This window comes from Myotis lucifugus, unplaced genomic scaffold, assembly GCF_000147115.1.
Source record: "Myotis lucifugus unplaced genomic scaffold, Myoluc2.0 scaffold_82, whole genome shotgun sequence".
In the NCBI taxonomy this organism is placed as follows: Eukaryota; Metazoa; Chordata; class Mammalia; order Chiroptera; family Vespertilionidae; genus Myotis; species Myotis lucifugus.
The window spans coordinates 224,575-251,362 of record NW_005871130.1 but is presented as its reverse complement, the minus strand read 5'-3'; the positions used below and the strand labels follow the sequence as shown (position 1 = coordinate 251,362).

The following is a 26,788-nucleotide window of genomic DNA, read 5'->3' as shown; positions in this document are numbered from 1 at the left end:
GGGAGCTGCAGCTGCGGGCTGAAGCTGCATGGGTGCGTGGGCGATCGTAGGGAGCTGGGGGTCCCCTGCTCACCCTGATCTGGGACACCCTTCAGGGCAAGCCAGCTGGCTCCCACCTGTGCACCAGGCTTCTATCCTATATAATAAAAGGGTAATATGCACATGCAATTTTTTTTCCCAAATATATTTTATTGATTTTTTACAGAGAGGAAGGGAGAGGGATAGAGAGTTAGAAACATCAATGAGAGCGAAACTTCGATCAGCTGCCTCCTGCACACTCCCTACTGGGGATGTGTACGCAACCAGAGTACATGCCCTTGAAGAGAATCGAACCTGGGACCCTTCAGTCCGCAGGCCGATGCTCTATCCACTGAGCCAAACCCGTTAGGGCGGTAATGTGCAAATTGACCCTAACAGCAGAACGACTGGGAATGACTGGTCACTATGACACACACTGACCGCCAGGGGGCAGATGCTCAATGCAGGAGCTGCCCCCTGGTAGTCAGTGCACTCCCACAGGGGGAGCTCTGCTCAGCCACAAGCCAGGCTGAAGTCATCACATTGGTGATGGTGGGAGCCTCTCCTGCCTCCTCAGCAGCTCGGGTGGATGTTCAACTGCAGCTTCGGCCCGCTAGCAAGTGGACATCCCCCAAGGGATGTATCACTGCCAGCTTAGGCACAATCCCCCGGGGAGCAGGCCTAAGCCAGCAGGTGGACATCCCCTGAGGGGTCCCAGACTGCGAGAGGGCACAGGCTGGGCTGAGGGACCCCCGAGTGCACAAATTTTTGTGCACCGGGCCTCTAGTATGACAATAAGGAAAAATGGTGACTTGCCAAAGAATGGGGTATGGAATATATTTATGTAAATTTCAATATTACATAAAAACACCCCCTATCATTTTCAGAAATAAATATGAATCACAAATGTTTACTAAATACAAAAATGCAAAACATTATAATGTAATTCTAGGGACTGATATAATTGTAGCAAAAGCACTCATCTCATATTTTTACTGTACTTGATTTATTTAATTCTTAAAGTGATTGGTAGTTCACAGGGTGTTTGTAATACTATTATTTAGATTGTTATCTATGTATATTTTAATATGACATAAAATAATAAAACAATGCATGCTAATTAAGTAACTTTTAATTAGAAGAAATAAAGGGGATTTCATTGATATTTGCTCACAAAGGCAAAGTCATTGATGTGAATTTTCAGTGTGTTCTGTTTTATGACACAAATATTTGTGTGTGCGTGCATGTATGTGTGTGTGTGCTTGCATGTTAAAAATACTGGACTTTTATGGTATATTTTGTGAACAGCATTTTTCACTTAATCTGCATCTTTTCAAGTTGATAAACACAATTTCGGTCATCAGTTTTAACTACTGAAGAGTATTTAGTTTTTTAAATCAATGACAAGCCAATGAACGATTTAGCTCATTAATTTTTCTATTGTGTAGAAGGCACTACAACAATTATCCTTGTACATAATTGGTCTATTTTATCACCTTCACCCTTGGTGCTTGTTTGCTTATGACTTTGGTCATCTCTGCCAACAAACCCTTATTTCAGAAGGTACACATGGGAATCCCGAGAGGCAGGTGCTGCTGAAGGAGAATTGTCATTTCTGTGTCAGTTTAGCAGTGGTTCTCAACCTTCTGGCCCTTTAAATACAGTTCCTCATGTTGTGACCCAACCATAAAATTATTTTCATTGCTACTTCATAACTGTAATGTTGCTACTGTTATGAATCATAATGTAAATATCTGATATGCAGGATGATCTTAGGTGACCCCTGTGAAAGGGTCGTTCGACCGCCAAAGGGGTCGCGACCCACAGGTTGAGAACCGCTGGTTTAGAGAAACCCCTGGGCTTGTGGTATCTGGGATCATGCAGGTAGTTAATGGCACAGAATGTCAGCGGGCAGGTGTGGGATTGAGGTTGTTCCAGAAGCCTTGCCTACAAGAGAAAGTTCTCTAGTCATTCTTCTTTGCTGGCACGTGAGTATTTTTCTTTAATAATTTCTTACTGACATCTCGAAGTTCTCTTTCCCCAACTTGTGGAACCCATAGCATTGTCTCCTGCCCAGCAGTCACAGCTATGAAGATGCACCCATATTCCACGTTCATTACAGAGACGAGCCCAGGCTCCAGCTCCGTTCACTTGAGCTCTAGTTCATTCCTCTTGAAAACTTTTAGCTTTCATTTTAGCATTCTGTGGCACCTCCTTTCTTTCTTGTAGGCTAAACTATGCATTTAAATGTTGCACTTTACTTAGTACTTATTTCTAAGTACTTTCAGGACATAAAGTCAGTCTTATTATTAGAGTCAGAAAGAACATGTAATTTGTAGTTTAAAAAGAAAGAACTTGAGCTCGCCCCATGTGTGTTCATAACAAAGTCCAAACTCCTGAACCCCTGTCTCAGCTATTTTCATTTTTTCACCTGCTCCCCAAACTACTTGAAAAACACAAGGAATTTCACAATTTCTGATTTGCATTTACACATGGAATTCCTTTTTCTCTCCACCTTTCTGTTGAAACTCATTCAAAGCCCTCCACAAATGATATATTTTAAATAAAAACTAATTTGGAAGAGCCCTATATTAGTAGTGGGACTGTCATAATAAATTATCACAAACTGGGTGGTTTAAAACAGCAGAAATGATTCCCTCACACCTCTGTGGGCAGGGAGATGGAAATCAAGGTGCCAGCAGTCCCTGAGCCAGAACTGCCCAGGCCTCTCCTGGCTTCTGAGGAGGTCAGCAGTCCTGGGCTTCCTTGATCGTAGCTCCATCTCTCCAGTCTCTGCTGTTTCCTTCATGCCTCTGTTCAAAATTTTCTTTTCCGTTCTCTTATAAAGATACTAGTCATTGGATGGATTTAGGGAGACCCTAATTAACCATGACTCCATCTTGACTTGATTGCAACTCCAAACATCCTATTTCCAAATAAAGTAACAAAGGTTGGGTGGTAAATTCTTTTGGGGGAGGGGCACAATTCAATCCACTACAATCTCTTTTTATTGCAAAACCTTGTTTTGTGCTACCGCAGGACTTGTCACTATAACCTCTTCCTACTCTGTTTATAGTGAGCCTTTTACAAATACATGGACACGTAACGGACAAGTTGGCAAAAAAATAAATTCAGTCTTGAGGCCTATTGCACTATTGGATAGTAACTGTCTAAAACATTTTTAGAAAGTTTACATTAAAAACACTTTTTTTAGTTTACTGAGATGAGTTTCCACTTAAGAAACAGACTCAAATTTTAAGTCTTCCTTCAACACTTCAAATAAAAGTTTTATTTCCCCATAAAAATATTCAAACTCTATTTCTGCATTAGGATTTCAAAAAGCCTGGCACCCAATTATGCACGGTTTGATTTCTTACAGCAGTTCTGTATAACGGAATAGCATATGGTATAATTTTAGAGTGACACATCAAAGGTAATTTCTTTATGGAAATTCTGAAAGTAAAGCAAAAGTACATTTTCTTAATATACAGGAATTAGGAATGACAAGGACGCCTCCCTATCAAACCATTTTCCATCTGACATCCATGGATGTTAATTGTTCATAAAACTTGAAAAACACTTTGTAAATTCTTGCACATCTAGTAGTTCCTTCTAAAAGTACTTTCTGGAGCTTGATTGATTTGGGGGGATCTACTTGGTTGGCTCAGAGGAAGGGCATGAGAGTTAGCCAATGCTTTACTGTATGACATGATGGGCAGAGAACGCAGAGGCAGCCCAGCCAGAAGGGCAGCGTCCTGGAGGTGAGAATGGGTGATGGGAAGACAGAGTGCTGACACAGGCCATGAACGAGACTTTATTCTCAAACCATCAATTTCTAGAGTTTATCCGTCTTTCGTGAGTGATCAAACCAGGATACATCAGTATTATACATATCTCACTTAATTGTACATACTTAATTTAATTGTTAATCAGGTTATATATTTTTCTCTAACAGTGAAAATATATAACCAGATCGGAATCTTTGTTTCCAACATCCCAAATCAAAGAAGCTCTTTTAGGGATGATGCACAGTCACATTCAACGTAAATGGAATCAACTCACCTCAGCCACAATTTGGGTGCCTGAGCAGGAACTGAATCTCCCAGACCATCTCACTCATCTCCAAGGCACTTTAGCGCCTAGACACCGCAAGGTAATCAAGTTTTATCAAATTTTGCTCCCCTCAGTTCTGTCTCTGATTTGTTTATCATGGCAACCTGACAATCGTGCCCAGATTTCGCCAAATTAATTTAATCTTTTCATGAGAGGGTGCACCTAAAGGTTTGGTATTTTTATTCAATGGGTGTCTGCGAAGAGCATTAAAAATTTAAAATCTCATTACACTGTCACTGCCATACAGTGTTTCACTTCCTCTGAAGAAATAACTTCAAAATCCCAACACATTTCAGATCACATAAGGCCACTAGATTCTGTTTTTTTTTTTGTTGTTTTTTTTTTAATGATTTCTTCCAAGTCTCTTAGCAGGATAGCTAAGAACCAGATGGTCATAAACCAGCAACTATTCCACAGTGACTGAGTCAGCTGGAAAGACAAGTTGTTCCAACTTAATTCGAGTTGTCTTTTGTACTGAACAATCAGTAAACAGAAACGTCTCCCATTATCCCCAAAGCAAATTGACTGCTCACGAAACTGCTGGACTGACATCACTCGAAACTGAAGTATGATGTTTATCTGCAGACCATGTGACTCTGAGCAGCAGCAGTGAATATTTTACCTAATGTCACACCCTAATTTAACTTCTTAAAAACAGTACAATGGATTTCCTCCTTTGTACTGGATGTAAACTAGTTGTTATTTGGGTTACATAAACTATTCTTTAACAATCTGAGTCATATTTGATTATACAAGTAAACAATCATTCAAATCTATCAGTTGTTTTACTGGCCCACTTCTATCAAATTAGCTGTATTACCACAAACAAAAAAGTTCTATAATCTGGGGTGAGTACCTGAAGTATAGAACCTTTACATTAGGGACCCTTCCTTCATTCTTAGGCATAAATTAAGTCCTTTCAAAATTAAATAATCCACATGGTTCATAAGATTTCCTAATCAGGGAATAGGGATTTTTTTGTTTTGTTTGTTTTTTTAAATCAAATAAAAAGCACTTTGGGTGAAACAATACACACACATATTATATATATTATAATATTCATGGACAGCAATTGTACTTCACATTAGATCAATAATGGATTACTGTCTAGTGTCTAAATCTTTAACAAAGATGCATAGCAAGTTCATTTCTAATGTCTATAGGTTCTATGTCACAGGTGGGAACAAACACAGGTTTTGAAATTGCATATATAATAAAAATGCTAATTAAAGTAAAGGCTTAAGTGCATGCCTATTACCTTTCATTTTGAATTCAGGACGAATTTTTGGCTAAATCTTTTTTGGACTTATTTGTAGTTGGAAAAATTATGTGAAGCCTGAGAGGCAGAAAACCTTAGAGCAGCGGTTCTCAACCTGTGGGTCACGACCCCTTTGGCGGTTGAACGACCCTTTCACAGGGGTCGCCTAAGACCATCCTGCATATCAGATATTTACATTAGGATTCAAAAGAGTAGCAACATTACAGTTATGAAGTAGCAACGAAAATAATTTTATGGTTGGGTCACAATATGAGAAACTGTATTTAAAGGGCCAGAAGGTTGAGAACCACTGCCTTAGAGGATCCTCTGGTGGGAAAATGCTTTCTTATAACAACTAGTAATAATATTATAAAATAGAAAATAACTTATTGACTAACACACAATTAATGGGGAAGTGAGGTTATTTAGAAAATAATGTTCTCTCAGAAATGAAGATATAGAATTTATGAAATATAATAACAATAAACTGAAATGTGATACACTTATACCCAGGTATTTCAGGTACAAAGCAGTATTTATGCAAGACTTAAAGATAATTATGAATGTATAAGTATATTAAGATTTGGGTTTCTCCCCAAGTATTTTTCATATTTAATGTGGGGAGTTTATTAATTCTATAACTTTGCCATTACAGATTTCAAATGGAAGAAAGTATAATAATATTTTCATTAGAGAATAAATTCAATGTTTCAAATAATTTTTTAGGAAATTAACCAGGTTGCTCAGATTTCAAATACTTCTTGCCCTCTTATTTGGAGATAAGTTTTTGGGTTTCATATAATGACAAAGACAGACACTCTTGAGCTCTTTGTTCACTTTCCTTAATGAATGTAAGAAGTCTCTATTACCCAAACTCTGAGTTTCCAACATCTAAGCCATGGGCTCCTTCTTTTACTAGACATTAATTTGAGATTGAACATACTTAAAAAGTACCCCAAAAAACCCAAACCCAAAACCCAAAAATCCAAACAAAAGTCCAGGGCTCTCTTTTGAAAGAATAGCCAAAAATGCAGAACTTCTCACTTGTATTCAACTATGTTTTATTTTTTTAATTTTTAGTTATTGATTTTTCAGGGGAGAGAGAAAGAGAGAGAGAGAATTTGTTACTTATGCATTCATAGGTTCATTATTGCATATGCCCTGACTAGGGCATATATTATTGTATATGCAACCTTGGTATACCTGAACGATGCCCTAACCAACTGAGCTACCCAGCCAGGGCTTCAACTATGTTGTACTCATAGAATCATTCTAACAGACTTGGTGGGCCATGGCAATTTATGCTTGCATGCACACTTACAAAATCACGCACACGCACGTGCGTTCACACGTGCGCACGCAGCACTGATCATTTGTTCTCACCCCCCACCATCACAAACACAGAATAATCTATTATTTGGAAATTTAAAAAATTTTTCTCATGGTGCTACCCAATTAGTCTCTAAAATTTGTTTTGGAAAAACAACAACTATTTCTTTGTAAAAAGAGAATGATAAATATATAACTATAACAAAACTTAAATATAAATTTTACTAATTCATGAATTCATCAAGCCAACAAGTTCTTATTAGCACTGTGGTGCTGGGAACTCCAGGGTCATCTCCTAATTGTGCTTAATATCTGACAGAGTAGAGAGATTTTGAACAGGGGACATGAAGTCCAAGTTCAGGATGTAGTGGGAGCATAGAGCTGAAGTACTCAGATGAGGGGCAGGAAGCATGAGGAACCTCCGCTGAAAATGGGAGGAAAGGAGATGGTTGGGTGAGGTTCATGTGCTGCATAGATCAATAGTTTGTTCCTTCTGATTGCTGAGGAGTTCTTCATGGTATGAGCGCACCCCAGTTAGTTGAAGGACATGAGGGTTCTTTCCAGTTTGGCATTATTATGAAAAAAGCTACTGTGAACATTTTTGTACAATTTAGGGGTGTGTTTGTGTGTGTGTGTGTGTGTGTGTGTGTATACATAAGTTTTATTTTTTTTCTGAAATAAATGTCCAAGAGTGCAATTGTTGGATTCTATGATAATTACATGTTTAATTTTATAAGAAGCTGCCAACCATTTTCCAGAATGGCTATAGCATTTTACATTCCCACCTGCAAAATATGAGTGATCCAGTTTCTCCAAAACCTCACAAGCATTTGGTGGTGTTACTATTTTTTTTTAAATTTTAGCCATTCTGATAGGTGCATACTAATATCTCATTGTCATTTTAATTACCTTTTCACTGATGACTAACTAAAAATATTGGATACATTCATATGCACATTTATGTATGCACAGTCTCATGTAAATAGGATAGTTTATATGCTGAGTATTTTCTTCTGTTCATTTTATTTTTTTACTTCTCCCATTTTGCTTGTCTTTCCCCCCATCTTCATTTTCCATCCATCTCATTATCATCTTCCCTTACCTGGTAATGCTTGTTAAAACACTCCCATTCTCTCTCTCATTTATTTTACAAAATGTGATTATTCAGTATATACATTGCTAGTTGTTTTGTTTGAAGAACTCAACTTCATAGAAATATCTTCATGTTAATTGGTTTAATTAGAATTCCTTTTAGTGATTGCATATTATTTTAGGATAAGAATATATCATAGTTTGTTCAACTATTTCCTCTATAAACACTCACTGGTTTCGAATTTTGTTGTTGTTACACATAATGTGCGTAAACCTACACCCTCATGTGCTGGTACAATTTTCTATATGGGATATGCTCCAAAGAGGTTCACTGGGTCAAGGGTATGCATATTAATTTCATAATAGTTGCCAGTTTTCTTGGCAAAAATAATTGAAACAACTCCCATTCCCACGAGCCATTAGGAGGCTACACTTTTACCTGTGTTTGCATTAGAAATAAATGCCGGAACTCCGTCTAATCTGGGCTTGAATCTTCTTGCTATTTTGACATCCCTGACTGCTTTATAGTCTGAGTTTTATAATTTGCAAGAAAAAGATATTCAAATTCCTTTTTGTGTTCCAAGTCCTTTCTTTTATTCCATTGGCATGTGCCATGAAGACTTTTTAAAAAATCATGCCATTGTTTCTTAAACATAATTTGTCACTAGCTTCAAGCACACTGTTATAGCTGCACATAAAGTGTGGTTTTAACCAAAGAAATAATACTTTCACGTAAATCATAATTTAAACCAGCATTCTTCTGTATTTATATTCGGATCTAGCTTTAACCTCACTCTTCAGAAATTCTTATCTTGGAAATTAAGGCCATTCTCTTTGAACAAAGAGCCCTTCATTTCTCAAAAAGTCTTACATGAACCATGAAACTACCACTGCTGCCAAAAAATAAAATAAATAAATTTTTAAAAGGTTTCAACTTCAGACTTGTGGGTTACAACTCAGCCTGTATTTCTGGATTATGTCAGACCATAATTCAATATCGTTCTTATCTGAAATAATCTACTCCAGTGTGGCCTATGTCTCCACAACAGGGCTCAGTACCATTTCAAAATGGAAAACAGTACTGAAAATTGAAGCTTGAGACATATCACCGGTGGTGAAAATTATTCTGTATCTTTTTTGGAAAACCAGTTTTCTGATTGTCATTGGTTTTAATATGAGACATTATTTCAGAACTCAGAAAAAGTGAGGTGGTTATAGACAGTTTGAAGATAGTTTTAAGGAGGGACAAATACATGTGGATATTAAGATATGATCTTGGCAAGGTTGGGACAGGTTCTAGTACAGAATGGGGATTTCTATGACCAGTTAGCAGATTTCTGTGCAACTCCAAAAAGTCTATTTTAAATTATGAAATGAAGTCAGATGACGAGTGAAGAATAGTATAGTGGAAGGAATAAGGCATTCAAGGAAAGAGGAACACTTTGATAAATGCTAATTGTTCAGTAAAATTGAAATACATGTAGGTGAGGAGGTGTGAGCAATTTGATCTAGGAAAAGTGACATTATTGGTTTTAGAATAACATAACCTGGTATTATTTATTCCTATAAACTTTAACTATACATTAAAAAGTTTATTTTTTATTTATTTTACATTTTTAAAATATATTTTTATTGACTTCAGAGAGGAAGGGCGAGGGAGTGAGAGAGACAGAAACATCAATGATGCGAATCAGTGATTGGCTGCCTCCTGCATGCCCTCTACTGGGGATCAAGCCCACAACCTGGGCACGTGCTTTTCACAGGAATCAAACCTGGGACCCTTCAGTCTGCAGGCTGCGCTCTATCACTGAGCCAAGTTGGCTAGGGCAGGGTTTATTTTTTTAAAGTACTCAATAAAGTTTCTCCTAAACACTTAGCTATTATTTTAAATTTATATTTTTCAAAGTCTGACTGCTTTTTGCTCCTATCCATTATAAAATGACTGCACCATTTCATTATGCAAAATCTTTAAAAAATGATAACAAGACAACTAATATATTACATAGCACAGGAATTGCAAAATGAAAAATACTGCAAGTTGAAAGTAGGAACTGCCTCTGTCTCGATACTTTATGAATTGGGATGCTCAAATTCAACCTAAAAGATATTTACTTGTACAGTGGGAATCCATGAAAGCAACCAATTGCTCGAAGTCCTACCTTGAAGGGGCTGGGACAGGCCGAGCCACGCCACACTTTCTGCAAGGCAGCATGATTATGGCCATACCAAATGCCTGCAGCTGCCACCGGCAAGAACCAGAATACAAGTCATAACCTTGCCCTAACGACATCTCCCAGGCACTGTTTACTTAATTCTCCAAGCTTGGATGGAAACCTTAAGAGTACTCCGACCACCTCGGCGCAAAATCCAGACACAGACAGATAACAAGGAAGCACCAAAAACGCCTGTAAGAATCACTATGCCGAGCTTCTTACTAAAATCTTCTGGGATGCATTCTCATCACAATAAGCCACCCTATTCATCGATGTATCTTAATCCATCTGGGCCTCAGAAGCAGCTCAGTTTCCTCAAGCTGCCGACGGGGCTGTAATTGCTTACCTGACTCGCAGGCAAATGTCTTGGAGGTTTCATCATGAAAGATAATTGCCACCGCATGCTTCTTTGTCTCTCGAGGCAGTCGGGTTATATTTTTGATGTTGTGCAGTTCCGTTACCTTGAAAGAGAAATATTTTTAACTTAGTGTACAGTATAGGCTGTATACCAGCGTGCTTAAACAAAATGATCTCTTACTCCCCTTTCCTGTGGATAGCTGTACTCCTTTCTAATTAACTGCAGCCAAAAACAATACAGGACAGAGAAAAACGTCTTCTATTATGTCCTCAATTTTGGCCATTGTTAGATGAATTTTGATACAGTCTAAAATTATATAGACGAATAGCTCCGTGAAAGCTAGGACTCTGTGCTTTTATTAAAATTGTATCCTCTGCAGTGTGGTGATTGTTGTGGGGAGGTGGGCGAGTGGAGGTGGAAGAGGGTATAAGGGGGATAAATGGTGATGAAAAAAATTAAATTAAAATGTGGTATCTTCTGCAAACAATAGCAGTTGTGGCATAAGGAGATTCACAATAATTTTTTGTTAAATATTGATTGGATTTAATATCTCACCTCTCTCCCACCCATCGTGCAAGTTGCTGGTAGGACTATTGTCAGAAGGCAACTGACACCTGTTGATTGGCAGACAAAATCATTAAAATTTTGGTGTCAACATAAGCAACGGATGTAATTCTGAGAAAAATGCACATTGTGTTCAATTTTACCTTCATTTTTTGATGCTTTTCCTTTGTTTATATAGGTCTGATACCCTAACCTGAATTGTTTTCCTCCTAACGAAAAAAAGCTCTTTTAACATTTCTTGCAAGCCAGGTGTATTGGCAACAAATTCTCTCACTTTTATTTGTCTGATAAAGTCTTAAATTTGCTTCCCTGTTGAATGATAATTTTGTAGGGTACAGAATTTTAGGTTGGAGGGTTTTCCTTTCTCATAATATTAAATATTTCTCTCAACTTTCTCCTTTCTGAATGATTTCTGAGGGGACGATGGATGTAATTTCTTTGTTCCTCTATAGGTAAGATATTTTTTCCTCTCTGGCTTCTTTCAGGAATTTTTTTCTTTAGCTATAAAATAATATGCCTAGGTATAGTAGTTGTTGTTATTGTTGTTGTTGTTGTTGTTGTTAATATTATTATTATTATTATTATTATTGGCATTTATCCTGCTTGGTGTTCATTGGGCTTCCTGAATCTGTAATTTTGTGTCTGACATTAATTTGGGGGAAACTATCAATCATTATTATTTCAAATATTTCTTCTGTTACCTTTTCTCCTTCTGGTATTCCCATTAGGCATGGATCACACCTCTTATAGTTGTCCCATAATCCTTGGATATTCTGTTTGTTTTTTGTCTTTAGTTTTGGAGATTGCTATTGAGATGTCTTCAAGCTCATAGATTCTTTCCTCAACCATGTCTGGTGTACTTATAAGTTCATAAAAGGCATTCTTCATTTTTGATACATTGTTTTTTATCTTTTTGGCTTTTTGTTGTGATTTTCATCTCTCTTCTAAAACTGCCCACCTGCTCTTATATGCTATCTATTTTATCTGTTGGAGCCCTTAGCATATTAATCATAGTTGCTCTAAATTCCTGGTCTGATAATTCCAATATCCCAGCCATGTCTAGTTCTGAGGCTTGTTCTGTCTCTTCAAAATGTGTTTTTCATCTTTTGGTATGCCTTGTCATTTTTTTCTTGAGAGCCAAATATGATGTACTTGGTAAGAGAAATTGCTGCAAATAGGCCTTTTATAATGTGGTGGTGAGGTGTGTGGGGAAGGAGGAGCATTCTACAGTCCTATGATTAGGTGTCAGTGTTTAGTGAGCCTGTGACTCTGGAACGTGGACTTAACAAGTGTTCCTCAGTCATCCCAAACCTTAGGAGGGAGAGAATAGCTAGAGTGGGCAGGCCTGGGTATTTCCTTTGTCTTTGAAATACCTGATCACTGCTCAGTGTTTTCACTTTTTTACACAGCCTTTACCTTCCTAGGAAGGATTTTGTTGAAGGGAAAAGACTTAATTCCACTCATGACTCGCAATGCCATCCTAGAAGCACTATCAATCACTAACTAGTGTTCAGAATGCACAAAAATGTACAGATATATTTCATATTTTAAAAATGTTGGTCCTCCATAATTGAAGATGATGTCTCCAATGTTGATTACAACATGGTAGTATACAAAGAGTTAAGATTATCAATACATGGCCAAAAATTGGAACCATGTCATGTAAAATAATATCTGTAAAATATAACTATGTTGCTACATTTTTAAGAGCTTGATATTGTCACATTTCCTTCTAAAATCTGTAATGACCTAGACTTCTAGCCTCATAAAATAATAAGCCCATTACTCAGGGTTGCTGTGTAGGCTGTCTGGAGGAGTTCTTTTCTCTCTCAAAATGAATTTACAGTTTTGTCACATTGCTGTAAAGTTAATTTCAATATATCCTTTGTTTATATTTGTTTTTCTCTCTACTTGTAATTATCTCATCATATAAACATGCAAAATTAAATGGCAAGATGAATGCTTTAATATACATATGTATATATGAAATACATATATATACATATGTGCATTTGTACATATACTATGTGTATTTACATACATATACTATGTATATTTACATACATATACCATATATATATATATTTCCTATCTATCTATCTATCTATCTATCTATCAGAAAGTACACACTTCCTCTTACAGGAAAGAAAATTTAGACACCAATATCTGAGGATTAATACCCTGGAGAGAAAGATGAGAATGCTTTTTTGGAACAATGACTCACATACAGTATTATATTTAAAGTACATTAAAGCATGTTCTCAAATAAAGTCAAACTCCTGAATTTTTAAATGATCTGATAATTGACTCAAGTAATGTTTAAGCCAAATTTTGTTCTAACATAGTAAATTGAAGCTATATTTGAAAAATATATTATTTTCAAGCGTTATTAATTTAATTAAACAAAGGACCTTACCAAAATTAAGTAGAGTCTAAAAGCAGTGAAGATTTTGTGTTCCTTAAGAATTTATGTCAGGAGAGTATAAAAGTGATCCACTGCTACATAAGATACATTGTATGTCATATCTAGTTGTACAAAAGAATATAAACACATTTATTCTGCTCGAGGGCCTTTTTCAAGCATCTTTATTTACAATATAAAAAATATTAGAACATATATTATGGATTCCATCTTTTTGTTTTCTCCTACTAAAAACAAAGAAAACAAACTAATAGGTAGCTTATCCATATGCAGCCAGCACTAGAGCTTCTCTAACTTCTGAGCCTTGGGCAATCTGACAGATGATGTAGTTCAAACAAAGTGTTTGCTCTTCTGTAAAATTTACATTTAGAAATGCAGACAACCTCTTCAAGCACACATTGTTACACTGGTTCCAGAACAGTGCTAAGCTTTCTGTTGATGATCATTAGTGTGATGCCATCCACGTCAGTGTGCCCTAAGACATGTTAGAGAGATGTCAGGAAATCGTGCTCATAAGGAGCATAAAATTCTACTTCTCACCTGTCTTGGTTAGGAAGTTCAAGTGTTATACTAGATTATAAAATGTTTTAAAATCATACCAGAAGATTCTCTAAGGACTTTATATATCTTTGGAACTGTCCCTCTTCAATTCAACATATACTTAAAAAAACATTTTGAATCATACCAATCGAGGTCAAAATCTTATATATTTTGATCTCCTATCCTCACCTTTTACTCTCAGTACTATATGGATTTACCATCCAGAAGGAAACTATTTTCATAGATGAGGACAACTTTTAAAATGATGTTTCTTTATGTTTTCAAATAAAAATGTTATGAGTCTAAAACCAGTCAATGTGACATAAAAATCATTACCAATATTTACCAAGACTATGAAACCTATAGTTTTTCAATATATATGTCAATTAGTGTATTATTTAATAATGTAATATGTATTTTTGAAGTGTTGATTTTTCACATGGTTATAAAGGCACAAAATACTAATTAAAGTCTATTAAAAGCATTAAAATAAATACTTTAAATAAATATAAAATTAACAGAATTTAAATGAAGGAAACATTAGTTGAAAATGATTCAGGTTGTTTATATCTAAGTCAAGAAATATCATAATTGACAATTACTGAGGTCTATTGAATTGATACAATTAAAACGAAAATATAAATATACCTAGGTAATGACTTTGCTAACTGGTGAAATTTAAATTTTTTTTCAAGGAGCAATCTCTAAGGAATTCATGGTGTGAAAGTCAAATTGTTCAAAGATGAAAACACATAAACACATAACCTTTTCCCATAGGATTTCATAATGTATAAATCAGGGTGATAAACCCTATGATAGAGTTAAAAACAGAGCTGAAGAAGCATAGAGGGAGAAGACCTGTTGAGACATTCTTTGGAGATACTTCAGGTTCCATTTCAGATCACCACAATAATGAGACTATCTCCATAAAGGGAGTCACACATTTTTTTTTGTTCAAGTTATGTTTACCCTAAAGAGATGTATGCAATATTATGCCTTAAAAATGCACATACTTTAATTAAAATACTTTATTGCTAAAAAATACTAACCATCATCTGAACCTTCTGTGAGAGATTATCTTTCTGCTGGTGCAGTGGTTCTCAACCTTCTGGCCCTTTAAATACAGTTCCTCATGTTGTGACCCCCAACCATAAAATTATTTTCGTTGCTACTTCATAACTGTAATGTTGCTACTGTTATGAATCGTAATGTAAATATCTGATATGCAGGATGGTTTTAGGTGACCCCTGTGAAAGGGTTGTTCGACCCCCAAAGGGGTCGCGACCCACAGGGTGAATGGTCTTGCCTTGATGTTGATTGTTGCTGACTGAGCAAGGTGGTGGTTGCTAAAGATTGGGGTGCCATTGTTATTTTAAGATAACAATGGCATTTGCTGCATGGATCAACTTTTTTTTTACCCACTTTGTTCAAAATTGAAGTAAATCCTCTCAAACCTTCTTTCTGCTTTATCAGCTAAATTTATGAAATATTCTAAATCCTTTGTTGTCATCTTTACCAGGAGTAGAGGCCATTTCAAGAAGCCACTTCCTTTTTTCATTCATTAGAAGCAACTTCTTATCCATTAGTTTTATCATGAAATTGCAGTAATTTTGTCACATCTTTAGGCTCCTCTTTCAATTCTAGTTCTCTTGCTATTCCCACCACACCTGCAGTTATTTCCTCAACCGAAGTCTTGAACCCCTCTAAGTCATCCATGAAGGTTGGAATCCACTTTTTCCAAACCCTGCTAATGTTGATATTTTTACCTCTTCCATGAATGTCTCTTAATAGCATCTAGAATGGTGAATTCTTTTTAGTAAGTTTTCAATTTACTTTCCCTAGATCCATGGGTTGCAGAAAGGATGTTGTGTTATCAGGCATAAAATCAACATTAATCTTACACATCTCCAGCAGAGCTCTTGGGTGGCCAGGTGCATCGTAAATGAGCAGTAATATTTTTTGAAAGGATTTTTTTTTCTTTTTCTGAGCATTAGGTCTCAGCAGTGGGCTTAAAATATTCAGTAAGCCATGTTGTAAACAGATGTATTGTCATCTAGGCTTTGTTGTTCCATTTATAGAGCACAAGCAGAGTAGATTTAGCATAATTCATAGGCCTTAGGATTCTTGCAATGGTAAATGAACACTGGCTTCATCTTTAAAGTCACCAGGTGTCTTTTGAGGCTCTGAAGCCAGGCATTGCCTTCTCTCTAGCTGTGAAAGTCCTAGATGGTCTTTTTCCAATATAAGGCTGTTTCGCCTACATTGAAAATCTGTTGTTTAGTGTAGCCACCTTCATTAACTATCTTAGCTAGAGCCTCTGGATAACCTGCTACATTTTCCAGCTCAGAACTGGATGCTTCACCTTGCACTTTTATGTTACAGAGATGATGTCTCACCTTAAACCTCATGAGCCAACCTCTGCTAACCTCAAACATTTCTTCTGCAGCTTCCTCAATGCTCTCTCTGCCTTCATAGAACTGAAGAGAGTTAGGGCCTTGCTCTGGATGAGGCTTTAACTTAAAGGAATGTTGTGGCTAGTTTGATCTAGCCAGACCCCTAAATTGTTTTCTATATCAGCTATTAAGCTGTTTGGCTTTCTTATCATCTGTGTGTTCATTGGAGTAGCATTTTTAATTTTCTTCAAGAAATTTTCCTTTGCATCCACAACTTGGTTAACTGTTTGGCTCAAGAGGTTTAGTACAAGAGATTTAGAGGACTGTCTTGGCTTCTACCATGCCTTCCTCTCTAAGCTTAATCAGTCCTAGATTTCATTAAAATAAGAGACAAGTGACTCTTCCTTTCACTTGGACACATAAAGGCCATTGTAGGGTTATTAATTGGCCTAATTTCAATATTGTCCTGTCTTAGGGATTAGAGAGACCAGAGGAGAGGAAGAGAGATGGGGGAATGGCTGGTTGGTGAAGTCAGAACACACAATATTTATGGATTAAGTCACCATTTTTATGGACACAGTTTGTGGTGCCCCAAAATAACTACAATAGAAACATCAAAGATCAATGATCATAGTCCTGGCCAGGTAGTTCAGTTGGTTAGAGCATCGTCTCAATATGCCAAGGTTGTGGGTTCAATCCCCAGTCAGGGCACATAAAAGAATCAACCAATGAATACATAAATAAGTGGAACAACAAATCAATGTTTTTCTCTCTCTTTCCTTTCCTCTCTCCTCTCTCCCTTCCTCTCTCTAAAATCAATCATTTAAAAAGGGCAATAAACAAAGAAATCTTTAAAAAAGATCATTGATCACCATAACAAATATAATATAATAATAATAATAATAATAATAAACTTTAAAATATTGAGAATTATTAAAATGTGACACAGAGACATGAAGTGGACAAATGCTGTTGGAAAAATGGCACCAATAGACTTGCTGGATGCAGGGTTGCCACAAACGTTCAATTTGTAAAATATACAATATCTGTGAAGCACATTAAAGTGAAGCGAAATGAGGTATGTCTGTATTTCTGCAGCCAGTTTGGGAACATGGCCCTGGACTTTAAAACATAACTAAAATGTATATATAAACAGCTTCCAAGTCTTACTCTCCTGCTGCACTTTGTGGATTATATCTTTTAGTGGTGATCACCATAAGAAATATTATAACTTATACATTATTCAATATTTATTTAGTTATGTGCTTAAAATTTAATGAACTCATTTTATAACATAAATAGCATTTTAAAATAAAAATTTCCCAAGTAGGTGAAAAGTGGCAATATTTTTGCATTTTTGCAAAACTCTTAATGTCTGGCTTGAAAAAGTCAGTTTGATACTTAAATGCATATTTATGTTCAACATACAATTTGAAAATTACTTCAGTGAGAATTCATTCATGAATTAATACTTTGTGCCTCACTCTAAATATCTATTTAGCAACTTTTATTTTATAATTAACAATGCTGTTTTATATTAGTTCAAGTTTATATAACATTTTAACATTTAAAGCCTTTTTACATCTAATACTTCTATAAAAAACAAAGTTGACATTCTAATTAACAAGCCTAGGTTATAAACCAATAACAGCTACTTAAACTGATTTTATTGATTAGAGAATAGGTTTTTAATTTGGGAACCATGAATTTTGAGATTCAATTAAATTACTTCTTTTGATGGTAACTATTACATTTCTTCTGCTAAGGTATGAAATTCAGGGAAATAAGGTGGTCTTTTTTTCCTTTCATCTATTTAGAAACAGAAAGATAGGTTTACAATGTTTGCTTTAAAATGCAACTATTTTCATGTAGTTCTCTTTTTCTATATCTTTGAATCAAGTTAATCATATTTATATATCCAGTGCATAAAATTAAATTTAGCCTGATTTTCAATAGCCTGGATTTTTCCTCTAATCCTTTTATTTTTCTAAAATATTTGTGTTAGTATAGAGAACATTGTCCTCCTAAGTTTGGGCTACCATGATATCTCCTACTCTTAGAGCTGGGCCAAAATCAACTTCCCTATCTGTTCTTCCACTTTCATCTTGCAAGTAAACTGAGGTGGTCAGACCCATCATTATCCCCAAAGGTTGGATCTTTCATGCAGTTAGGTCACTAACAATAATTGGAGTACTATTGTCATTTTCTCTTGTTGGGTAACAAATGGCCACAACTCAGAGGCTCAAAAAAACACTCATTTCTGAACCTGTAGATCTGTAGGTCAGAAGGTCAAGCTTGTCTGTATTCTCTGCTGAGTTTCAAGAGCCCAAGGTCAATGTGTCAGTCAGACTGAATTGTTATCTGGTGGCTCTGGAGAAAACTCTGCTTCCAAGCTCGGCCTGGAGCTGGCTCATTCGGTCCTGCACAGCCATTGCACGGAGGCCCCTGTGTTCCTGCTGGCTGTCAAGAAGGGGCTGCCCTCTGTCCTTGACATATTGGATTTTGTCCCTCTCTGGGACAGGATGGCACATCAAATCCTTCCCAAGCTCTGACTTTCTCTTGTGTGACCAGCTGGAGAACATGCTCTGCTTTGAATAAGCTCCTGTGACCAGGTCACATGCACCTGGAGTGTCTCTGAGTTGTGCTCTAACTCTAGTGGCATGCCATTTACATTTTCGTTTTATCTTTCATTTGGGAAGGGAATTTTTAGGCTGGCAAAAGTGAGGGAGATGCCTTCTCCGCATTATAGTAATCAAAGCAGTCTGATGATAACATAGAAACAGACACATTTGCCAGTGGAACAGAATAGAGAACCAGAAATAAATCCAAAATGTATTATCCACTGATTTTCATCTAGAGTTTCAAAAATATACAATGGGGAAAGGATAGTCTCTACAATAAATGTTGGGAAAACTGGATGTGCACATGCAAAATAATGAAATTGAATTTTTGCTCTTACACCACACACAAATCAAGTCCGAATGAATTAAAGGCTTAATTGTAAGCCAGAAACCATAAAAATCCTGGAAGAAAACATAGGGAAAGGCTCCTTGACATTGATCTGGGCAATGATACCAAAGCTCAGGTGACAAAAAGAAAAATAAGTGAGACTAAGGTCATTGTATTTATGCCATTATGCACACACCCAAATAAGTAAATAAACAAGGAAATATATATATTATATTATATTGTATATTATATATATGCTGATTTTATTTTCATTTTACTTAAGAATGACTTTGATGAAGCAATAAAAAATTTTAATTTTATTAAATCTAAATTCTTAAGTACATCTTTTTAATATGCTATTGGAAAACCATGGTAGGAACACCTAAAACTCTTCTGCTACATACTAACAGGCAGTGGCTATCTCCAGAAGGAACACTTGTGTGATTGCTGAAGTTACAAGCAAAATAGCTAATTTTTTTCAAAGAACACCTGTTTTAATAAGAGGGTATTTGACAAACTATGGTCATTCATACTTTGGTATTTGTCAGATATCCTCTCATATGTGAACTAAATGAGCCTGTCTTCAAGGGGGAAAAACACAGTATTTATTAACAAAGTAAATTTTAAATTTTCAAGTGAAAATTAAAATACAGGAAACTTGTGTCTGCATTCTTGAGCTTGACTACTTCTCAAAAGCTACAGATTTTTCTATGGAAACCAAAAGGTGATATTAATGTATATTTTTATATTGATAATGAAATATGTCAACATTTGTAAGATCTTTATAAATTAGTAAACCAATATTATCCCAACAAACAAAGTTGAAAATAGACTCATGGATTTTAATGTAACAGAGTATAAAAATTGTCTGATGTGATGTCAGACTCCCCAAGGCAATGACCTTTAAGAAAACATTTGTCAAATTTGGAGATAGAACCAAGGAATAACCATAGTTATATATAATTTTCCATTAATGGCAGAAAAACAATTTATCCTCAGTGAAGCATTACAGAATAAGCTTTCCTCTTATCCCATTTGTCAGAATTTGCACAATTAGCCAGATTTGTTAATGAGTAGAAAAAGAGATTTTTAAAAAGCAAAAATGTACTGATGATATTCTGCAATAATAATTAAGAACATTGGGTATCAATCCACTAAATAAATGTAAAAATACTTCAGAAAGAATGGAAATGATGTCATAACAGACATTATTGAATATTATTTCCCAAATTACTATCTGATTTGTCATGTAAAATGACTTGTTTGAAATTAGAAGTTACTTTATCATGCAAATTGGTTTCAATATTTTTCTAAAGTTGGTATGAATTATTTCACTGGTTTCAAAGATGCAAAATAGAAGGCAGTAATGACTTGTACAACCATAGTCATTTTTCATTTTACATATTCTCTAACATGAAATTATCATCTTACTTTGTGAGCTACAATATTATTTACAATTTACAGAGAGGAAAATTAGAGCAAGATATTGTTTAAATCATACCATGTTTTCCTCTGATGTAGTACCATTATGGACAACTACCTCACACACACACAAATGGATAGTTTTAAGAAGTAGAATAATGAGTAATTTTACCAACATAAATCATACTTCTATATTCTTTAAGTCAAGCCCAGACCAAATCCTATTTTCTAAGTCTGACTCCTTATTTCTCAGTGAAAAGATAGATATCTGTTGTGGAGGAATAGGTTATAAACTAAAATCCTGATTGCTGAGTGCTCTATTTTCTGTAGCACCCTTAAGCAGCACAGAGTCATTCTTAATGGAAGTTATCTTAGATGCTGTAAAGTTCTAATTACCTTGATTTAAATATTGCAAAGATCACTTTAATTCTGGGAATTTCCTCTGAGTTTGAGATCACAACTTTGCTGATCCCCTCCACCTGAAGGTCTTAACTCCTGTTCATTCCTGCTCATCACTGGCTTTAGAGTTGTCTATTCACAACACACTCACCTCTGTTGGAGGCTCTACACAGAAGCGCACCATGCCATGGGCATTTCCCCATCCTTTTTATGATATAAAAGACAAACTTTTCATATTCCAGTTCTTTGAGTCTTCCCTGAGTGACTAGCATGTGATCAGATAATATGAGTAAAACAATCAAGAATGGATTAACATGTGACTGTCCCAGGAACCAATGTGTGTGTGTTAATAGGAAGTTTGTTCAGGAAACTGAGACTTCTTCAAGATAAGGGATTACAAAAGGATGGAGGAATGAATGGATGGATGAATGAATGAATGAATGAATGAATAAGATGCCTTCATCTGAATAAGTGACTATCACTCTGGGAACTTCCAGAAGGTATTTGAAGAGACACCAACCAAGTGCATGCCTTTCTAAGCACATAGCTATTGGAATAAAAATGAAAATATTCAATATAACACACTGTACACATGTGCTGTTTTCACACTTCCCAATTATTTTGCTTCTATTGTTAAGGATAAGCTATATTTGCAGGTGGCTGTTCTTCATAAGGATGCCTTAATCTTTTTCCCAACTTTCTCAGACATTTGCTTTACATAAAGATAAATACTGACAACTCCAAATAAGAGTAAAGCAGATGAAATAAAATGATGCTTTTGATGTCAGAATACGGGGATTTAGAAGTAAGATTGGTACCTGTTATACAGGCATCATTTTTCTGGCATCAATAGTTTTCAGCACTGGAATGTCACATAGTTTTGTCTTCATTCACCCTTTTATGGGACTTTATTTATATTTTCCTCCCTACAGATAGCCCTCATTTTTATTTTATTAAAATAAATATAAACTGTTTCTTTTTTCTTTTGCTCAGAAAATTAAGGAAAATTTATTAGCCGATTCTATGTAAATTGCTTTAGTTCAATTTTCATTGAGGATAAATTTGTTTTGAATATCTCTGACAATTATATACAGCTAAACTTTCAAACCTAATACATTTTTAATAACTTCCTTTAGCAGCTAGTGATTTGAATTTCAAATTCCTTTCTAGCAAGAAGTAAAAAAAAAGTATATACCATTTTACAGCAGTTTTATATAAGAACTGATTTATGCAGCAAGCTCTGTCTAACAGTAAACATATCAAATGTCTAAATGAGACCATTAATACTCAGAAGTTTTATAATAGGTATGCTTCAGATAGAGCATAGCACAAAGTTAAAGTTGGCAAAGAAAGAATTGTGTCATTAGCTTCTTTTTCAGAAGTCCCTCATTTAGGCTGGAAACATTTCACTCATTTGATTGATTATTGTAATTTATTGTGACGGAGCGCTATAGCAGATTTTAGGGCATATCCAAATAACTGACTAATCAAAACTTTAAAATATTTAACATTAGCAAATAGAACAATTTGGGAAATTCATATTAGTCCATTTCTTCAAGCCATCTTAAAAATGAAGAGACCCTCCTCCCCCCCAATTCTGGACTGACCATTAATTGCCCAAGAGAAAACAAAGACTGAAGTATGCCAGCCTTGTTCATAAAGAGATCTTCCTTTATCTACCTGTCAGAGGGAACTAGATATACATTCTAAGGGAAAAAAAGGAGCAAAAACCAGTGTCCCAGAGCTAGTGAAAATTGTAGGAAGAAGAAAAGTAGTGATATTAATAGAAATATTTTGGTTAGAATGGTTAATAGTTCAAATTGAATATACACAGAGTGAAATCTTTCACTTATTTACATAAGGTCTATAATAAAACAGCCAGTTAGAAGGATTAGGCAAAACTTGCTAAAATAAAATGAAAATAAGAAAAGAGACCATGTACATAATTTTCCTGAAAACAACCCTTAAGATTTATTATTATTGTCATATCAGAATAGGTCTAACTTCACCATTTTAGTTCACAATCATTCAAAAAAAATCATGAAAGAAAATTTATATTACTAGGAAAAGGAATTAGCTTCCCAAAATGCTATAAAGAATAAGCTATCATAATAAAAACTTCAATCTTCACATGAGAAAGGTAAATTTTAGTTGTCACATATACTGAATCTAATTATTAAAATGCTCTTGGGAGCTTCAAGTTACAGTCAATGACATTTGTTTCACTATTTATTAAAAAATTAACAATTTCTATTCTTACTGCACTCCCCTGGGTCTTATGCTGCTTAATTTTCACAGTGTGGAGAGAGAAAGCTCACACATATAAAGTGTGCATGTGTTTGGAGTATTATTCGTAGTGTTAATTTTATCCAACCTATTTAGATCTGCACTCATTCTATTCCTTCCTTTTTGTTAGACTCATCTCTGGTTCTGTGAAAGACCAAACCCTATAACTACACAGAAAATTTCTAATCATCACATTTTTGGCCTCCTAGACTATTAGTGTTGGCATACAGGTATATAACAATGTATGTCATATTTAAAAATCATATCTTCTACCTATCTTGGCTCAATTTTACAGTAAAACTTCTTGAAATAAATTGTTTGAGTAGCTGTCCCTTCCTCACTTCTCATTCTCCTCTAAGTCTCTTCGAGTGAAATTAGTCCCCATATTTCACTGAAATAGCTCTTGGCAAAGCCACCCACAGCCTTCATGTTTTAAGTCTAATGGTTCTTTCTCTGTCAAATTTCTCAGTCTCTCAAACTAGACATAGATGACCACTTGCTCAATTCTTTAGCACAGTTTTCTCTTGCTTTCCAGTGATTTACTCTAATGTAATTCTTCTCCTCTTACTTCCTGCTTTTCTCAGATTTCTATTCCAGTGTCTCTGCCTCACCTAATCCTCTAAATGTTGGGAGTGTTAATTATCTCCTCTTTCTTCATTCTCTCCCAAGGACGTTTTATCTAATGCTACAGAATAAAGTACTACCAAGATGCCAATGACAGGAATGAATAACTCTATCAATGACATTTCCCCCATCCAAGCCCTCATTTGTTTGTCTAATTAGCTACTTGACATTTTACTATGAATGTGTAATAGATCTTTCAAATTTAACATGTACAACGTGAAAGCTTGTGAATTTTACTCAATGTCTGCTCTTCTAGTCTTCCCCATCTTCATAAATCGCACCACCTGCATCTCTGCTGCTGAAGCCCAAACTCATGAGTTGCCCATGAGTCCTATCTTCACCTACACCCAACATCTAACCCCTTACTATACCCAACATTTGTCCTCTGACCTCCAACATCAATACTCATATCTTCATTCAAGTCACCATTACATCTTTGCTACAACTTACCAGATGCCAAGTAAAGTTATATGCTTAGCTATAAAATTCCATTTATCTAGTTATATTTAATCTCATTATGTCTATAGTATCATTTATTCCTTACAATAACTCTCTTTGGTAGGCACTATTATAATCTTAATCTGTCAGAGGAAAAAATGTAGGTGCATAGAGATTAAATAGCTTATGCAAGTTCACACAGATGTTAAATTTGGGAATAGGAATCTTTACTGATTAATCAGACATCCTACCAACTGTTTCACAATTCTGAGTTCTTATCACGAATCCTCCTCAGTACTATCAAATACTTAACTTTGTTGTGATATTGTCACCAAAGATAACTTTAGGCAGCATATTTAGCATCATCCTAGGGTTATTTCTTACATACTTATAATTCTATTTTCTTATGTATTGAGTAGAGGCCCGGTGCATGAAATTAGTGCATGGCAGGGGCGGGGGTCCCTCAGCCCGGCCTGCACTCTCTCGCAATCCGGGACCCCTCGGGATATGTCGACTGCCAGATCTCTGCGGGATTGGGCCTAAACTGGCAGTCAGACATACCTCTCAATCTGGGACTGCTGGCTCCTAACTGCTCGCCTGCCTGCTTGACTGATCACCTCAAACCATTCTTCCTGCCTGCCTCATTACCCCTAACCCCTCTGCCTGCTTGCCTGATCACTCCTAACCACTCTCCTGCCTGCCTGATTGCCCCTAACCACTCGCCTGCCTGCCTGATCGCCCCTAACTGCCTCTGCCTGTCTGCCTGATAGCCCCTAACCACTCACCTGCCTGTCTGATTGCCCCTAACCACTCGCCTGCCTGCCTGATTGCCCCTAACTGCCTCTGCCTCAGCCCCTTCCTCCACATCTGGAATGACATCTGGAAGGTCGTTCAATGTCCAGTCTAATTAGCATATTACACTTTTATTATTTTAGAATTGAGAGAGAGAAAGGGGGAGAGAGAAACATTGATTTGTTGTTCAATGTTGTTCATTGATTTGTTTATGCATTCATTGGCTTCACAGAGGATCAAGCCTGTAACCTTGGGGTATCCAGACCATGCTCTAACTAACTGAGGTACTTGGTGAAGGCTCATTCTTAAGAAATTGACATTTCATTCACAGAATTTCTGCCACATCTCTACACATCAGCATATTTAATGATCTCTGACTTGGTAAGGCTATAAACAGCAAATGCTGTGTCCATTAAAAGGGTCTTTAGCATTATTAACTCAAGCTCTAAAAGTTTTATCTCCTAAATATCACCGATAGTTTAAATCAAAGTAACAAATGCACAACTAACCTGAACAGAGGGAAAATGCTTACTCAGCACCTTGGGAAATGATCTGGCTGAGTTATGAGTCATCTCATTTTGCAAAGCGGCAATAAAAATGAGTCTTTCATTTTGCAGAGGTACCTCTGGCATTTACAGCAGATGATTAAAATAAAGGAGAAAAATAACTTTTGCATTTTATTGGAACGGAGACATTTTACCCTGGCCATGCATTTTTCCCTTGCAGATTTCATTTATCAAAAGAAATGTCTCCGCAAGCTGTTGCCAAGGGTCTAGTTATTCCCCAGCAACTCCCAAGACTGAGACTTACTTTATGGAAGTTTCTGAAATACGCTGCCTTTTCGTCTGGAAATTTTTCTAGCCTTCTGGGTCCTTTACTGGAAGCCTTTTTGAAAACTAACCAGCATCGTCTGAAAATCTGAAAGGAAATAAAGAAATCTTATTACCCATTGCTTTACATGAGTTTAATAGCATCAGGAATTTATCTATTCAATTAATACATTGGGAATAATTTTTTTAAATGCACTTAAAAAGGAACAGGGTAGTACAATACAAAACAGAGAAAAAGCTCTTGGCAACAGATGTTCAGCATATCCATAACCGTTATGGACATTTGCATATGTTGTAAAAATCATTGCTTGCACCAATATATTTTAAAGGTTTCAAATAATTCCGATAATTTTGAGAATTATTTTACATACCACTAGACAAAACTGTTGAAATATGCCATTGAATACAAATGAGTTCCCCCTAATTTCACAATGGTTTGGATATTGTTAATCAAAACAGCTATTTATACATCTCAATACACAGCTGCCAAAATTTATTTTATTTTATTTTTTACATTTTTTGAAGGATCATTTTACTTTTGAGAGAAAACAAATAATTATCTGACCATCATGCTGATTATTTCATGCAATCAAAGCAGGTTCTAAAATATTCTTTAATTGGTCCACTCATCTGGTAACCAGTTTACTGCATGAATTCAACTTTTTAATTTTTCTAATAGATTATTATTTTATACAAAATTAGTCAATCAAATTTGTAACCAGTGTGGTCACCATATTAATTATTGCGA

At 35.8% G+C, this 26,788-nt stretch overlaps 1 protein-coding gene across 1 annotated transcript in view; it reads right to left on the bottom strand.

The window, feature by feature from the left end:
- DOK6 (docking protein 6) overlaps positions 1-26,788 on the bottom strand; it is a 225,538-nt gene that overhangs the window by 123,490 nt on the left and 75,260 nt on the right. Inside the window, exons 2-3 of the mRNA XM_006090767.3 lie at positions 26,021-26,128; positions 10,370-10,484 (exon numbers count right to left, since the gene is read on the bottom strand). Coding sequence (XP_006090829.1) covers positions 10,370-10,484; positions 26,021-26,128 — 223 coding nt within the window. The remainder of the gene's footprint in view (positions 1-10,369; positions 10,485-26,020; positions 26,129-26,788) is intronic.